This window comes from Helicoverpa zea, chromosome 18, assembly GCF_022581195.2.
Source record: "Helicoverpa zea isolate HzStark_Cry1AcR chromosome 18, ilHelZeax1.1, whole genome shotgun sequence".
Lineage (NCBI taxonomy): Eukaryota > Metazoa > Arthropoda > Insecta > Lepidoptera > Noctuidae > Helicoverpa > Helicoverpa zea.
In genome coordinates, this window is record NC_061469.1 from 6738787 (window position 1) to 6756927 (window position 18141).

At 38.1% G+C, this 18141-nt stretch overlaps 1 protein-coding gene across 15 annotated transcripts; it reads right to left on the minus strand.

Annotated features, from left to right (window-relative positions):
* Positions 1-69: 69 nt before the first annotated feature.
* On the minus strand, positions 70-17278 carry LOC124639180 (zinc finger protein ZFP2-like). Of its 15 annotated transcripts, none has more exons than XM_047176419.1 (21): positions 17091-17275; positions 14891-15062; positions 14280-14493; positions 13953-14018; positions 13633-13725; positions 13138-13221; positions 12394-12538; positions 10708-10818; positions 10445-10555; positions 10123-10233; positions 9877-9987; positions 9302-9385; positions 8117-8287; positions 7823-7993; positions 7391-7561; positions 6369-6438; positions 5896-6057; positions 5419-5553; positions 4777-4883; positions 4478-4560; positions 70-4387 (listed from the first exon to the last, which is right to left on the minus strand). In XM_047176419.1, exons 2-20 carry the CDS (start codon positions 14923-14925, stop codon positions 4490-4492), a joined length of 2223 nt encoding a protein of 740 aa, XP_047032375.1. In that variant the 5' UTR covers positions 14926-15062; positions 17091-17275; the 3' UTR covers positions 70-4387; positions 4478-4489. The 15 variants fall into 15 exon arrangements, with proteins under 15 accessions (XP_047032375.1, XP_047032376.1, XP_047032382.1 ...); XM_047176420.1 differs by lacking the exon at positions 17091-17275 and adding an exon at positions 16645-17077; XM_047176426.1 differs by lacking the exon at positions 8117-8287 and having other exon boundaries at positions 17091-17278.
* Positions 17279-18141: the final 863 nt, after the last annotated feature.

Genomic DNA, 18141 nt, shown 5'->3' on the forward strand with positions numbered 1-18141 from the left:
TGGTGTCTTAAAACTAAGGGATGTTGGTAAAATAAAATAAAAATGGGTATTGAAAATAAACAAAATAAATAGCCACAAATATCATGGCACGTTTATTTTTTTCCACTACATGGCGACTTCTAAAAGAATCGTGACTTGTTATTTTGCATTCATATAGTTTCATTTTTTATAGAGCTCTGCAAAATGAGCACTAAAGAATAATTTTACAATGTATATTTTTTTTCATAAAATTAAAATATAAACTCTGTATTTATTTTGATCTCAATATAAATCACTATGAACTGAAAAAAATTAAAGGTTTCTTGTTAGTTCGCTAATTATAATATTGATTGATGAGACTATAATAAAGAGTACATTTAAAAAATCACATTAAAGCATATATATAATGCTGACTACATAAACGCTCTAACAGCCTCTCCCTACCGCTACATCACGTTGCAGATTGTATACTCAAAGTATCAACAATAAACAATATGAAAGACTCCAGTTCTACAAAACAAACCAATATAATTATAATAATAAATTTATCACAATCATTTCAGACTACAAAAATAACTAAATAATCACCTGTAAAGGAGGCTGTGAGAGCTATAATCACGTGCAATGTAAATGTAATACACCACAATTAACAAATCTAACTTATTCAAAATATAAACTAGCCTAAAAATTTTAACAATAAAGAAAAAACGGTTGTAGTTAAAATATTGGTCATTAAAACTCTGAAGAGCTATAACTAAATGACCGTACAAATTATCATCATGCCATGATGTTTGTATTTGAATTTTAATAAAAAATTGCACTCAAAGGGATGTAAAATACTCCAAAACTTGGTAAAGTGTGGCTCATAGCCTTTTATTTTTTGTTTAGCGTATAATTAGAAATAGTATAAAATCAGTGACTTAGAAATAGCTCTCAGTATATAAAAAAAGTTAAAATCCTTAGGCTGTACTCTCGTATGATTATAATGTAAGCAACGCAATATGTTGGCAAAGCGGAAGTTCACGTAAATCTAACGATACAATACAACTAAATATTTATGTACCTTAGACATTATGATTACACAAGGCTCACTGTTATTTCATAAAACTACCACGATCAAGTTTAGTGTAAGTGGTCGGCGGCACGCGGCCCCCTAGACTAGTAGTCCGCCTCGACGAGGGAAGTATACGTTATACATTCACGGGGAAGGATATGTACGATTTTCTCTAACCAAAATTCAATAACGGCTTACAAAGAAAGAAACTGGTTGGTCCGTCAACCACAACCACTCCGATGTTAACAACAAAATAACAACAACACAAACCAACACTGCCAATTTTATCGCGTGAGTATTCTTTTTAACGTTGTGAATTCCTCAGTCTTTTCTACGGTTTAAAAAAATAAGTAGACAAAGAGAAACAAATCATCACCACTTTCACAATTACGTAAATTCAAGGGTATCATTATTCACTTCTTAAAATAGGTTAACTAACATCGGTATGTAAAATAGTTGCCAACGAAGGCACACAAATTGCAAATCCAACGTATACTTAGCAGCTCTTAGAAATCAGTTGCAAAGTGTGGCCTTCACGGTTATTTTTAGGGTCCTTATTTATTACGAAACATTCACCGAAAAGTTCTCCTCTTATCAATATAAATATATGAATTATACTCTGCGTGTAGAATTAAGAATCCAGAGTACATCTCGTAATTAACAAGGACCGCGTGTCCTCGACTCGCCAGCTCACTCGGCTAGGGTGAAGTAACGATAGGGTAATGCAATAATAATAAAGATAAAACAATCATAAAGACAGTGAACATAATATAATAATAACAAAAATATATTACTAATCCTAGAATTCAAAAAGAAACAATCACCCTTGCCGAGCGTTAGGAAAACTGAGGGACATCAATATATTTAAAATATGTATTTATGTACTAGGTCACTATGTTGGTGTTTCTATTTCCATCAATAATATCTATGGATAATATAATTATATAAGGTAATCAGCATTGGATGGCACCTAAAACTTGTCGTCCCTACCAATGCTGTTACATACAAACTATTGATAACTATGGTTTTAAAATTTCAATGGTGATCTTTTATAATGGTAGCTGAAAGATTTATACTACTCTTTAAACCCAAGTTCTAGTTTGTCTAAATAATACTGTTATCAATGGCTTGGTAAGAAACTTACTAAAAACGTTTAAAAGTTTATTAATATACGGAAAAGTTTAGATGTTACTCTTACATTTGTGGGCAACTAAATGCATCCTCATCATATTTTACTTTATCTTAACATACGGTGTACACATTTATTATTTTAAAATGATAATGAGATATTGGCCTATTTTTTTCGTGTTTCCATCAAATACAGAACTATCAAAATATAAAAAAATATTGAGGACTATCAAACAACATTCATATGTATATATTATTATATGTATACTTATGTACATCTACAAGAAATTTTGATCTTTATAGTACCCAAAGTATAGTTCTGCGCTAAATCTAACATTAATTCCAATTATATTCTCAGTTCGATATTTGGTATGACCGTAGAATGAGACATTCCTACAAATCATACACTTATTATAATTTTGAATGGTTTTCACCTCGATATACTTGAATAAATAAACACTACCAATATTTATTTACATTTGCTGAACCAGCACATGGACACATACATCATGGAAATAAAATAATGCATCAAAATTAACAACACGGGAAGTTGTAAAACAATAGGTATAAATGTCGGTTTAACACTATGTATTACATATTAGAGCTCTTACAATATTTTATTTCCAGTTCTACCCTGACCTGCAGACTTAACTAAACTTACTCTACCACATCATTTACATAGAAATGGCACCAATCTATCTTTGATATCAATAATGGCAAACCATAAGGAACCCCCGCAGCGGACACTTTAGCTGCACTACTCAGTGCGCAAGAACTGTCTCAAGGTATTGGAAGACTACTGCACTATACACTATTCATTATTACTATTATTCGAAAAACAGTAAAGTTATGCCTCTTGCCAAAATACGTTTGTTACATATATATGTATATATATTGCGATATCCTAAATGGGTAAATAATTATGTAACAATGTTTATGATGACTACACTTTAAAGTGAATATTTAATCTCATCAGAAATTTGAAAAATATAAATGAAGTTTATCAATGGTGTTATGATTGATATTGCCTAATGTCGCTATCCGCTAGAAGGCACACAAAGTTTTAGTAAGAAGCTTCACAAATTATGCTCTCTGTTTATGAAACGCCCACAAGATACAGCTACGACTCCTAACAACCAGTACGCCTCACTTATTACTGTGAGACGTACAGCGCGGACTCCGGCCGGCCTCCGCGCTCTCCCACACATTGAACACTGAACATAACTTTAGTCTGAACGTAATACGTTTAAAAAATATTGCCAATTTTATGTTGCAACAGGCACTTCTCTGGATTTCTCCAATAAACATCATATTAAAAGTTATTAATTTTGTGAAGCTTTCAATATTGCCTCTCAGGACTCTGCTAGTTTATGGGATTATTATTTGTACTTATCATTTACTATTATTATTATTTTTTTTATATGAAACCTGATTTTTATTTAAAGTATTCTTATGGATTAGCCTTGAGGAGTATTATCTAGAGTCCTTTATATTCTTCAGCGATCAAAATACATTACCACTCGTCGGTAACAGCTTTATATAAAATTACTGAACTTCCATATACACTGACACGTTCTAAGTTAAAGCATCGCAATAAGATATTGTTACATTTCTCTACAACTAATGAAGGATGGGTATGACGATGATAAGCGAATGACGAACATTAAAATTTAGAATTTTTTAAGTTGGAGATTTACCATTTACGATTCCAAAATTTATCACTAAGCAAATTAGAATATGAGATCAAAATTTTAGGCCTACAAACTATCATGATGAGACTTTTAAGTATTGATTTATGAACGCCACCACGGAAATTAATATAATCATGTGATGGTATAGATAAATCACAGTTGTAGGTATAAATCACAATGCATATATTATCATAGGCGGTACCGCTACGTGACTACTCACTACATCCTCGTCTCTATTGTGATGTCCACCGGGTGTTCTCGAGGGATTCCACAAGCGTAACGAAACCAACTCGATCCTGCGCTCTGCAGTCCACGCGGACACTTCTAGCTCACACCACGCCCGACCAAATCAACAGTATAAATAAATAACTCCAAATATAATAAACAAATAAGACTGCATGAGTCCATGCTGACGATCCTAGCGAGGAGCTGCCTGTCTCCTGCTCGATTACATCATTATCAATGATAGCTGCTCTTGTTGATGGCTGCCAAATATATAATATTGCACTCTGGCTGCATGCTGTTCAACCGAGAGCTGGAAGAACGCATTCATCACAATTACAACTCCTGTTTTAAAATATATGTATAAAAACTTGCTACGTATAAGTACTGATATTAAACATACCTAACTTGGTGATCAGTCTGCGAGATGCAACTGACCGGACATCTGGGGCTGCGGCGTAGGGGTATGCGAAGGAGGGGGCGACGCTGCAAAAATACATTAAAATTTTAAACTAGGAGCTCAATTTTATCTCACGAAAGCGGTTGTATAAACGGGTGAAGCCGTGAAGGTACATGCACATTGTCTTCGTATGTGTAAGTTAGGGACCGTTCAGCAGTGGTCGAGTCACAAGAACAATGTATGCATAGTTTACCTGCTTTCATGAGATAAAACTTAACATATTTCTTTGAAATTATACTTACAAATAGACGCAATAGACTGTGGCGACATCGCTGACATTTTGCTTGTGTCTTGCATGGACACTTGGGTCCCTTGGGATGTCATGTAACGATTCACCATTGGTACAAAGCTGGAAAGAAATTGGCGTCTATCAATCGCTTCTATGGATCTGATCTAAGGTAAAGCAATTTGTTCTAAGTATGCGATGCGTATTATTGAAGCAAAATCTACTACGTGCTTTGTAGAGAGGGATTCTAAGCCGTACCTTGGTACCTCACTTGGAATGCATATGAACTAATTTAATGTTATATTTCTAAGAGACATCCTGATTTATAGCATACTTTATTTCGCTATGCTTACTACATATATTATATGAATATAAACTATAGATAAGCATCGATATAATGAGACTGTGAGAATGAGAGTTCCGATTTATAGATAGATGTGTTTGCTTGTATCTCTTTCCCAAAAAAGCTACTGATCGGATTTTGATTAAACTTGCAGTGATCCTTATGCATCAGAACAACATACAGGCTATTTTTTGCCAGATGCGGGAAGAAGTTCCCTCAGTACGCGTGTGAAACCGAGGCAAAAAACTAGTGTAGTCACAAAGCTCAACTGACCCCTTCCTAGGTTAAAATGTAGTGTTACTTATAACGGCATACCTTAAGTCACAAACGCCGGGGGAGTCGAAGTTGCTGTTGTTAGAATTGTTGGTGTTGGTGGCAACACTGTTGATGGTGCCGATGCTGTTCGCCGACACGTTGCTATGGTTCTCGCGGTGGACGCGGTTGTGGTGTCTGTATACAAGTAAGTATATCGTTACTATAATAAAAATCGGTATAATCGTCGGTAAATCTGTCAAAAACTACTGAAGCGATTTTAATTTTTGCACACAAAAACTTGAGAAAAAGATGTTATTGCTTTCAAAGCAACTTAGCCCAGGATAGAACCCTGCGTAGGTCGGACATCAAGGTCTCCTCTGAAGAACTTATTAGACTCATCTCCCAGATTTTCGTGCTATAACCCATTGCTACTTCAACGTTGATCTGTAGTACATGCTTACCTTATTTTTCATTAAAGTATTTTTATTTGTTCAATTCAGATATACACATTTTAACATACATACATAAGACCCCTACCTTATTAGATAGCTGTCCCTGACGAAGGAGCGTCCGCAGACGCTGCACTCGTAGCACGAGCCGGTGGAGTGCGTGCGGATGTGCAGCGCGAACTGAGACTTGGACGTGAACGACATCGAGCACCGGTCGCAGTTCAGCGGCTTGTCGGCCACGTGGGACCATCTGGTGTAAGGAGTTTGTGGTTAGCGTTTATATATCATCCTCCTCGGAAGATGTTCGAAATTTGAAATGTTGACCGGTAATTCCCTTTTTTTATTTCGGGACCATCCGATTTAAGGAGTTAGCAAACATTTATCAATCATCCTCCTTGGATGGTGTTCGAATTTTGAAATCTTGTACGCTAATCCCCTTCTAATTGGACTCACAATAATCAGGTTTTTTTTTTTTCAATAATATTCTTATAGGGTTTCCATGTAACTTGGGTTAAAAAATACCTTGAAAAGTTAAATAAGAATTATTTTTGATAAACCCACCTGTGCGCTGTTACGTAGCTCTTTACAGCAAAACGTTTCTGACAAATATCACAAGCATATGGGCGTTCACCTGAAACACAGATTTTGCTGTAAAACTAGAAAAAAAGAGAGGAAACAATAGCAATGAGTTGAATAAAATCGGTGAAAAGCGAGAATGAAGGCAAATGATGTTAGAAAGACGGCAAGATGCGATTAGAGAGTGATGCAGTCTGAAATTAATGAATGTAAGCCAAGAAATTATAATAAATAATAATACTGAAACTCAAGTGATGATGTAGCGGATGATTAAAATTAAAACTTACAATCAGTTGTCGGTGCCACATCATTAAGTTCAGAATGACAAAGGTTCTGCCTGTTAAAGCAATTTGCCGTCTTCTAAACGAACCATAGCTATCTTCCAACCTAAGTGAATATATCACTACTTTCTATCAATAGTAAGCTACCAGACGAAAAACATTATTGAGTTGCGATTATATTGTGTTACATGCGGTTTTTCAACGCATTTGAACTATGTCATGCAAATAAATCTAGTTGAGTAAGCTTTAATGTGTTTGTTTGTATTATGGAGCTTGTTGACTGCGCATCCAAATGTACGCCCAACATGCAATAGTTGCTTCGTTTGTGTTGCTAATTGCCCTACTGTGCAGCAGTTACGTAAATACTCCTAGTTAAGTTAGTAAAACAATGTTTTTTATCTGTTAGTCACACTAAGCTTTTACTATGAATCATCGGTTAGCATTCAATACTTCAAGTAGGTTGAAGAGCTGTAAGAGCACTTGTACACACAGCCGTCGTTTAGTTTCAACAGACGGATATAAGTTTTTGTGTAGATGTCTATGTACCTATTTATTACGCTTAACCATAAATAAGCAACGAGGGCCATTCCTAGATCTATATGTCTACGACATTTAATAATTAACGAGTGACCGATATCTGTCTATAAAAACTAAACGATCCTAAAATGGCTTGGGCCGGTTGTGTGCACAAAACACGCATATGGAGGGAACGCGACGTGGTCGTACCGGTATGAATTCGCTTGTGAATGTTGAGCGTGGATTTCTGCGTGAAGCGTTTGTAACAGACATCGCACTCGAACGGCCTTTCCCCCGTGTGCGTACGCATGTGTATCTCCAGGTACGGCTTGCAAGTGAACGCCGCCGGGCACTCCATGCATTGGTACGGACGCCCTTGCACTGACCACCCGCGCACAATATTAGTCTTTATTCATTTCTTACAATATAGCTATTGCACCATACACAGCATAGCATTATACTCACATAAGACTTACGATTACATAGTTATGTGGCACCGACAACTTTGAATACAAACATGTGAAAATACAGAAAATGTAGCAATAATGATACCAAATAAATAAGAATTTGCTAGTGAAAATGAATGTTTAAATAAAGGAGAAAAAATCATATGAAAGCGTGCGCTGAGCGTTGTCGACTGACCTGTGTGCGTTCGTTTGTGTATATTGAGTGTAGATTTTTGCGCGAATCTCTTGAGGCATACGTCACACTGGTAGGGGCGCTCGCCGGTGTGCGTGCGGTTGTGTATCTCGAGGTACTGCTTGCAGGTGAAGGCGGCGGGGCACTGCAGGCACTGGAAGGGCCGCCCCTGCACTGTGGACGAGCGACACAGTTAGCGCGCGGCGTGGCGGCCCGCCTCCCCGCGTGCACGCACTCTAGTAGCCCACATACGTTCATTCCTCCCTAGTGGCCGCTGCTCGCCGGCCACCCACGTACCTGAGTGCGTCCGCTTGTGGATGTTGAGACTGGATTTCTGTGTGAAGCGCTTCAGGCAGATGTCGCACTGATAGGGCCGCTCGCCGGTGTGGGTGCGCGTGTGTATCTCCAGGTATTGCTTGCAGGTGAAGGCGGCTGGGCACGACAGGCACTGGAACGGTCTGCCCTGGACTGGTGCCCAACACATATATTATAGCGGCGGCGAGCCCGCAAGGACGCTAGACGCCCTCGCTCTACGGAGGTCGCGGCGCGGACCGGTCGCCGCTCGCCGCGTACTCCGCTCCAAATCTTTCACTACGTTAGTTTGAGAAAGGCTCGCGATCGCTCGTGTACTCGGGACAGATTCGGAGGAGAGGCGGAATGCGAGTGGAGAGAGGCGTGGGCGGGCGGACGGCCAGTCCGGCCCGCGGGGTCACCCACCTGTGTGCGTCCTCTTATGTATATTGAGGCTGGACTTCTGCGTGAAGCGCTTCAGACACGCGTCGCACTGATAGGGCCGCTCGCCTGTATGCGTGCGCATGTGAATGTCCAGGTAGGGGCGGCGGGCGAACGCCGCCGGGCATTGCCCGCACGCGAAAGGACGCCCTTGCACTGCGCCCAGTGCACACACAAAAGCGAGTAACGCACGTCGCCGACGCATCGTAGCAACGTGTGCTTTGGCCACCCGCCCACTGCCAATCTCGACCGCACCGAGCGTCGCACGCGGCGACCGATTCGCCCCCAATTTCGTAAACCCAATTTTGATTTCCAGCACCGGACAACGGTGCTGGGGCGCCAAGAATGCGTCATTGCGGCGATTGCATTACCGCTTTTGTGAATGAATTAATATCCATGAAGAAATGATAAAATGATAAATGCTAAAACACCGAGTTGTATGCAGAATGAGAGGAATAAGAGGGCGAATGACCGGCAGATTATTAATAATATGATAGGCGGGAAATTATCAGTGATTGCAGAAGTACGTAAAGCGCGCAATTGAATGAGTTAAAGAAATCGAGATGTTAGTCGAAAGCAACGAGATGGAAGCTATCAAAAACAGGGAGGGTAAAATAACGGGTTAGGCGGGCAACGGAAAAATAGGAGCGAAGCATGACGCTAAATGAAATGACTGCATGACGAGTCGCAAGTTAACGCTAGTCGTACCGATAGGAATACTGCGGATTATAATATATGTGGGCTACTAACCCGTATGTATTTTTTCGTGCAAATTGAGCGCGCACTTCTGCGTGAAGGACTTGAGGCAGACGGTGCACTGGAACGGCCGCTCCCCTGCGCCGCCAACACACGGACACGGGGGGACAGAGAAACAAAACAAAACCACGATGGACAAATAATTCTACTCAGCTCAGTAACCGTATACCGATTGCCATTGCTTCCAACTGACTACCATGAGGGAATTTTAACCACGTTATTTGTCCATCAGACATTCTCTCTCCTATAACTTAACGGAAATCATCACAACGTACACATGCTTTACTTAACTGTTTGTGAATAGTTTTTGAGCGTGTGTAACCTAATGTAAGCTTTATATATAGAGACTGAAACGAAACAATGTATCACTTCCAAATCGCTAACCATGTACGGATGACATGCAAAATAATAATTTCTATTACATAGGTCAGGGAGCCCTTAAAACTATTCACAAAACGTAGGTGTCAAAGCCAAAATTGTAGGTACATGTTTGAATGAAAGATCTGTGTACCTACAGGCATTGTGACTTCGAGACCGAACCAAAATAAAGGAAATATCAAGGGACCCACCGGTGTGTATACGTTTATGAGTGCCAAGGCTGGACTTCTGAGTGAACCGCTTGTCACAGATGTCGCATTGATAGGGGCGCACTTTGTTGATCAGCGATTGGATGTGCTCCTCTAGAAATACCAACAAAATTCAGCTAAAGTAACGGTCCAGCTCGACGCACTGCTAATGTTACTGCCTAGTAACGTGAGCTAACGTATAATAACAAATTCATTGTCTACTTAAGGATTTTAGGGGAAAATGCCTACCAGTGTGTATTTTCCCATGTCGTCCCAGGCTGGACTTCTGAGTGAAGCGCATAAAACAGATGTGGCACTGGTACGGCCGCACTTTCTCTAACAGGGCTCGTCTGTGCTCCTCTATAAGTTATACGAGTTTCGATATAGCATCGCAGCACCCTCTCAAACAATATGTATTTCATTATATTACCTACTATGTTAAATTAATGAAACCATTCACACACATTCAGGGGGAGGTAGGCTATCTCTATAACATAATACACGTTAGTACCGTTCTGCCTCAAGGAAAACGTCACGCACAAGTTGGCAGGAGGTAGAGGTAGGGACCCACCGGTATGTATTTTTCCGTGCCGGCCCAAACTTGATTTCTGGGTGAATCTCACAAAGCAGATGCCGCATTGGTAGGGCCGATCCTTAGCCAGCAGCGCACGTCTGTGTTCCTCTGAACGAAACCATCGAATGAGTCAGAATACGGCTTACACTCAACTGTTGAACGGACTAAGAGGTCGGGCTTTAAGAGCCGAGTTCGAAGTGGACAGTACGCTGGGACTGCAGCGAGAGTCGGCACGGGCGGTGCTAAACATATCAACCCACCCGTGTGAATTTTCTTGTGTCGGTTGAGGCTGGAGCTCTGCGTGAACCGCATCTGACAGAGCTCACACTTGTAGGGCCGGTCCTTCACCATCAACGCGCGCATGTGCTCATCTAGAACCCAGGCCACATTCCAACAACACACGCTCACATTGTTGGCAACACCACGTTAAACAAGAACACACAAAGGATTCCCAGCGACTGGTTGCTAACTACGGCACAGTGAGTGCCCGAGCTCGCATCGTATCCATTGTGAGTTCTTTACCTCCCCCTGTTTACCTCACATCAACGAAGCCTTCCTCACGCCCTGATCTTTTTGCGAAAAGACTATTAGCTCTATTGGCACAACTCAAAAACTATTCACAGGTCGTATGTTAAGCATATGTATTGTCAACTAAGTCAACGAATTGTGTGTCGCACCAGTGTCCTACTAGGCTAAATGTTTAGTACGTGTACTTTCATTAGATTGAATATGATAAGTAAAATGGATGGTATATAAACAATATTGTATAATAAGTGTCTGAATAAAAGTCGTAAAAAGCTCCGTCCAGAGGCCGCGTGCTTATAAGTAAGAATAAATAAGCACTATGAAAATAAAGAAAATTAAGTTCTACCCAGTGAGGTACTGATAATTAATGGAAGAAAGGAGAGACGGCATTATATGTACTGTAGGTAGGGATATAAGACATTATGGGGCAAATCTGATATCACATGGTGATACGAACTTGACCAACTCTTCAGAAGGACAAAATCACTATCTACTTACATACATAGTTTCAGAAAAAGAAACATATTTGCATAAAAGAATATATATCATAATGCTTTCCTAGCAAAATGCAAGTAATAAATAAATAAATATGTAGCACATCCAGCGTAAATAAAATAATAAGTATGAGTAAACAAGAAAAAGACAATACATAATATGTATAAATACAAAATAGCTCGTTTATCAGGGCGTCAAAACAGGATATAAGCCATAATCAACAACAAGTAGCCAATGGAAAATTTAAAACAATAACAAAATAATTTTAAATATTTTGGTTTCGCGGAAACAGGAGGAGGTCAACTTGAAAATATAAGAATCCAATTTGTTTCATAGGTAATTTTTGAACAATCCCCTCATGGTACATTCTTAAAGTATGGGAATTTATTTATTGAGTTTTTCCAGTTCAGAGTAGGTAAAATGTAACTTCCATATACATCTCCTAATACCTCCATCCTAAAATCAGTGTTTAAACATTCATCCCTATAACAATTTAAATATCAGTTTTTTGGGGGGGAATCTTTACAGCGATTTACAAAAAATAAAATGGTATTTTTCTGTGCATAATGCATCCTTACTTGACTGGCAGATAAAAAATAATATGGAAATTACATTAAATTGCATTCAACAACAATGATGCAATCATCAATATCATCTTAAGATACCACAACAAATGTATCGAATAAATCAATATTTTTCAAGCTTAAATTCATTTTGTTTACTGCTAAAATGCGATATTGCGTTCGCTTGAATTCGCATTAAAAGTTTAGATAATTATTGTTTGAAAAATATTATTTATTTAGGCGGACGAAAAACAGAACGATTTTTTGTGCAAGGGACTTTATTAGAATCTGTTTTTTGTAAGCCTGTGTACAACACCGAGATGCTTGTAATGCAAGTCTCCGTTAGGGTTGGTTTACACTGACCTGTGTGCACGCGTTTGTGCGTGTTGAGACTGGACTTCTGCGTGAATCGCTTGAGGCAGAGGTCGCATTGGAATGGGCGCTCGCCCGTGTGGGTGCGCATGTGCACCTCTAGGTACGGCTTGCGGCAAAAAGCTGCATCGCACACCTATGTCGACAGGAAAGTACACTATACTTTAGCATTCTTTCATAATAATGCTACACGTTCTCCGAGTAACGCGTTTTATTTATTAGGGTGCCTACGGGAAGTTGTTCCTACGTGAATTGGATAAAATGGTATTAAACGACTAGGTAGTGTTCAAAGGGCCTGCTGAGTCTGTTAGTCGCATCTAGCCTCAATAAAATGTTCTTTTTTATTTATTAAAAATTTGAAAATCACAAACGCTAAAAAAACAATAATGTACCTAACATTGTTGTTTTTTTTATTCAATGTATTTTATTTGCTTAACAATAAGTGCATTTGCAAGACCCTTCGTTACCTGAAAGGGGTATTGTACAAATGCCAATAGCATTTTGCATTTCTTAAAACACCCAAGTATCAAGGGTGAGCAAAAACCGGATCAGCCAAACAAAAGATAGTAAGAACCTGTACTTTACAATACTTCCCAGGTACGTTGGCTATGATCAGTTGGCAACATTTTTGGGCCAGTTGTAAGTAAATTTGCTAAGGCGCTTACACGTGTTTGGGTGAGTTTATTTTGTTATATTTCTGATCTTTATTGGATATTCCGTAATTCATATACTTACAGTGCACTGAAAGGGTTTGTTTCCTGAGTGGAGCTTCATGTGGACATAGTATGAAGAAGCTGACGACAGAACTTTGCCACACACCTGGAAAAAGGGGTAACAAGATTTTATTTAGGTACTTTTGTCCACATGAGGTACAGCTGTACCAAATAATTGTCTGTTTTTGAAGGGTGTCGAAATTTCAAAATGGAGCTACTAGTTCAAATGGGGAATCAAATGAAAGGGCTTGATGTGCACATTGTAAAATTTATTTTATTCTTTTTTTTTCCAACTGTATTACCTACTTATAATGACTATAACATTCCTACACTATTTAGGTTTTATAATGATAGTAGGTATGTCGGAACCGGAACACTCATCCATGGGGGAGTCGGTTTTTTTATTAAATTCCTCAGACCAACATGGAATATATATTTTTTCTGTCTAGTAGGTTTTTTTCTTGTTTATTTAATACATTTCAGATCCAGTATACGAAAGCTTCGTTATTTCACTCACCTTACAGGCCTGTGGCTTAGATCGAGGCGTCGACTGTCCACCATTTGATACTTCCATTTTAGTTTGTACTGATCCCATATCCACCCCCATACCCTGTTCAAACGATTGCATCATTGTAAGAAAGAAAACTCTTAGTTTTGGAGAAAATACGTACGGTGAACGATAACCGATATGGTTCGGCTATCGTTATCTAGTCAGTTATAGTCTCAGTTTAAATAGTCAAATGGTACAATTCACCGTAAGTATTTTCTCAACATAAGATCTTCTAAGGCACGTAGTAGGTATTCCGTAATGTGTAAATGGAGAGTGAATAGTCGTACCTGAGAACATTGTCGTCCATCCATATCCATTTCAACTCCTTCATCTTCCATGCCTTTGAAGCTCAACTGGAAAATTATTCGAAGGTTCAGAAACAGTTCCGGATATTTTTTATTTACCGCGTGTTACATAATGTTGAGGAATCTGAATTTATAGCGGAAATTCCGGGATTTGATTTTGATCCGGGATCTACATTTATGCCAAAAGTTTGCGACCGCTCATATTTAATCAAAAGGATACTTTTATTACCAGATAAAGATGGAATGGGACATTTGAGGAAATTCTACTGTTTTCAATGATCACGTGTTAACCCCTAATTGGCAACTTACCTCATCGTCTTGTTGTTGCATTTCTTGTTGTTGCTGGTGTTGTTCCATGAGATCTTGCTGGTGTTGTACTTGCTGTTGTACTATGAGGCTATCTTTAGAATCCTCCTGGTGTGTTTGGTGATGCTGGTTCATGTTGATGATAGAGGCATGGCTTGAATCTGACCGAATTATTGTTGGGGGACCGGTGTGTACGTGTGGATGAGATGTGTAGAAACTGCAACGTAAAAAATGCAAGTCAGTAACTTCCCCTGAAGTTATCCAGCTTACCTAGTCCTGTCCCTATTTCCTACATGGTCAATTGTGTATAACCTTCCTAATTAAATCGGAATTGTGTGAAGTCTAGGTTTGGTATGTTAACCAATATAGCAAGAACACGATATTCGTGACTTAGTGTGACTTTGAAAGTATAATTTTGAACTTTGAAAGTTTGTAGCCTGCATTATAGTTTAGTAATGCGACTTATTTTATGTAGCTTTTAAAAATCCTTCGGTGATCATTCCAAAAGCTTTTTCTAGAAAAATATTTATAATGTGTTGTGTTGCCTTGACTGCTTTCAAAACAAGGAACGGCTATGACATTACGCCAATGTTGTGCCTTGTGGAAGAGCTTACCTCATGGGTTCAGCCTTTATCTGCTGTTCGAACATGGAGATAGTGGCGAGTAGGTCGCCAGGGGGTGGCACGGGGACCCCCACGCCCCGTGCCACACCCCCGACGCCTACGCCCCAATGTGCTGGGAAACTAATGGCGACCTCTTTGCTCCCCCATTTTCAACTTCTGCCACCTGCAAAGAACTTCACGTCAAATGGTTATAGAAACTGCAACTAACACCACCTCTTCTCTCAACTTGTGCCAGATAACTTCGTGAGAAGGTACAATTATAAATTAATTTGGTGATCCAGGAATTTTGAAACACGTCCCGAGACTTGTGTCTGAATTGCGGGAGTTGAAAGATTGTACTTCATTTGTTAATACGTGCAAGAAAGCACCAATTCCTACATATCACCTACTTGATGCATCAATCTGTTCTATACATAAGAGGAATGCAAAGCCTAAGACCCGAAAAGCCATAATAAACATTAGTCTCCGCACTGCATAGTAATTACAAAAATGTTTGTCTTAATATTACTGTTTCTCTCCAATTGACGTCAATCATTGATTAATGGATTCTGGATTGGTCCTTCAATTCAACGAATTTACTTTAAACTTTAATGATTCATAGGTAAGGCGTAAAAGTATGGCAAAATAAAATCAAGAATGTTTCGTTCATTTGGATGACTTTATTTGTTTTTTCGTATTTAATAGTAAGATAAGGTCGATAACCTGAGGTCCCGCCTAAACATAAGCGGTGATCGTAGGCTATTAACATCCGCAATGAGAGTTAAAAAAGCAGATGAGTTGTCACATCCTCTGAGAAAACTAGAGTAATGTAAATTGATGGAGTAGGTAAGTAACTATATAAAACACTGGTAATTAATTTGAAAGGTTTGTTTAAATAACTAGATTAGAAAAGTTACTGGAATGGCTTGAATGTGGAAGGTTATGGACCGGGTGTTGTGGCATAAACGCGCCCAAAAATACACTTCGAAAAGCTCGGTTAATAGACTGCAGACTATAAATGAAAAATTATAATCCGTTAAGTTTCAAGTCCGATAAGGTAGTAATGGTTTACGCAAATCTTATAACACTGAAATCATAAATATTCTACTAGTAATCCTTGACGACATGACCAAAAAATCATACCAATGGGTATATTTATAGGTATAAATTCCATTCGGTAAAATGAGAGACTAACTAATAAACTGGAAATAAAAAGCTTAAGTTTTCGTAACAAATGTAATTAGGTAGAAACAAAATAATACAAAATCAGGTGGTAACAAACAAACAAGGCAACAAAAAAAAATTAGGTACAATGTGCTAAGACACAAATAGGCAGGCACTGACATAGGTTACACGATAATCTAGCCAATATTAGACATCAAAGTACACTTGACAAACAAAAAAAAATAAACAGGTAAACAAAAACAAAATAGATTAGGTATTAGGTAGGTACAATATAAATTGCAGTTTTATATAAGTAGTTAGGCCGTTGACTGGGCACAGTAGATAGGTGCATAAAAAGCCGGAGATATGTATGCGAAACGCAATAGATAAGTAGTTATATAGGCATGTATACGAATAATATAATAGCATGCACTCACACAAGAACGCTTATCTTTAGCATATTTGTGTAGCATATGCAGATATTTATGTAAACTTGTTCACATATACAGCGGTAACTCTAATCGGTAGATATACGAAAATGTAAACAAGAAAACATAATGAAACAGCTAAAATGTCTAACAAATTAAATGGCGGAAGCTCACCGACCGACTGTCTCCACCCAGCCTCCCCCCCGGCCATCAATAAAATGGCCAATTCGTTATTGAATTTTGTCCCCAACTTTCAAGCCGAGGCTGCGCGACGCCGGTTGTCATACGACAAGTAATTTAGTAACCAATACAAGTCTAATGTAAACAAAACGGGTTATAATACTTTATTCAACGTTTCGGTGAAAGTTATGTCATATTATCCCGAGCTAAATCTACAGAAAGTACTTTGTGTTAATACTCTTTAGTTACTATCTGTAAACATAAACAACATTTGCAAACGAAAGACTTGTAGTTATTGGAAATACAACGACCTTTCATAATGTATGGGGGGAATGAGATACAATTTATTATTATTTCTTTTTTATGCAAAATGTTAGGTTTCATCGCGCTTATGTTATTATACCATTATATATGTATATCAAAAGTTATATTCTACTCACATAAGTAAAGAAACACCTAAATATAGTAGTGTATACAGAATCACATAAATTATATCACTAATTACACAATTTCGTTAAGATTGGCCATTCGAATTATGTTTTTCTTAGACACCGACATAAAATGGCTGCTACCTCATTGTTCTGCGCGTTCGTTCGTGCGCATAGAAGCCGTGAACGCTTGGGGACGACTTCTCCGCCAATTAAAATTATGGCGCGAAATTTAAGGCGTCGTTAACTACAATTTAATGTTTTATTTATGTTAATCATTAGCGATGGCTGTCAATACGAATACAAAACAATTGTATAACAAAAAACGAATACTGTTATGATAAGAATTATGAACGCGGGAATGTAAACAAGACTATTGCATTCAAATTTATCTAAATTGTCGCTAGTTAATGGTGAAAATATTTTCTTCTGTTGATGGCGAATTCCGTTTAAATGCTGATTTAATTGATATTCCGAGTTGGTGAAGATATGGCATACTGAGCAATAAAATTTCTTGTATTTTTTTTTCGATTTCCGTGTTTCTTCAGCCATCATAAAATTAGATGTCAAACTTATCTGATTCCTATTGGTAGTGTTATCTAGGATAACTACTGATTTATTGATTATGCTGTTCTGCTTGCGAACTAGGCCAGATAACCTATATCAAAGTCTGCAAGACAACTGACTCTGATTAATTATTCAGTATCTTCCTGTTGTACTCAAATAAGGAGGTTATTATACCTACCCACATCAATTTTATTTAGTCAAATTAATTTCAATTATCTACCAATCTTCACTAGAATCTAGGTATAATATAATGGATCCGATGAGGTACTTAAGAATTACATTTATACTAGGTGATTAAAAAAATATAGGTCAATCTGAAGTCTGAAGTGAGTCCGTAATATTATAAAGTTATAGTACTGATTGTGGTAAATAGAACGGAACTTCGTCAAAATAATAGCAAATATTATTTTTAACATACTTTACATAGGTAATATTAAAGTATTTTGTTAAGTTAATAATATTTTTATTAATAAAAAAACATTAAGTTTTTAATATG

Excerpts from the sequence above, each read along its gene's own strand:
- LOC124639180 (XM_047176419.1), bottom strand. The coding sequence starts at position 14,925 with ATGTTCGAACAGCAGATAAAGGCTGAACCCATGAG. Across the intron at positions 13,726-13,952 it reads ATGGACGACAATGTTCTCAG|GGTATGGGGGTGGATATGGG; the intron begins GTACGACTATTC and ends TCGTTTGAACAG. Across the intron at positions 4,561-4,776 it reads ACAGTCTATTGCGTCTATTT|CGTCGCCCCCTCCTTCGCAT; the intron begins GTAAGTATAATT and ends GTATTTTTGCAG.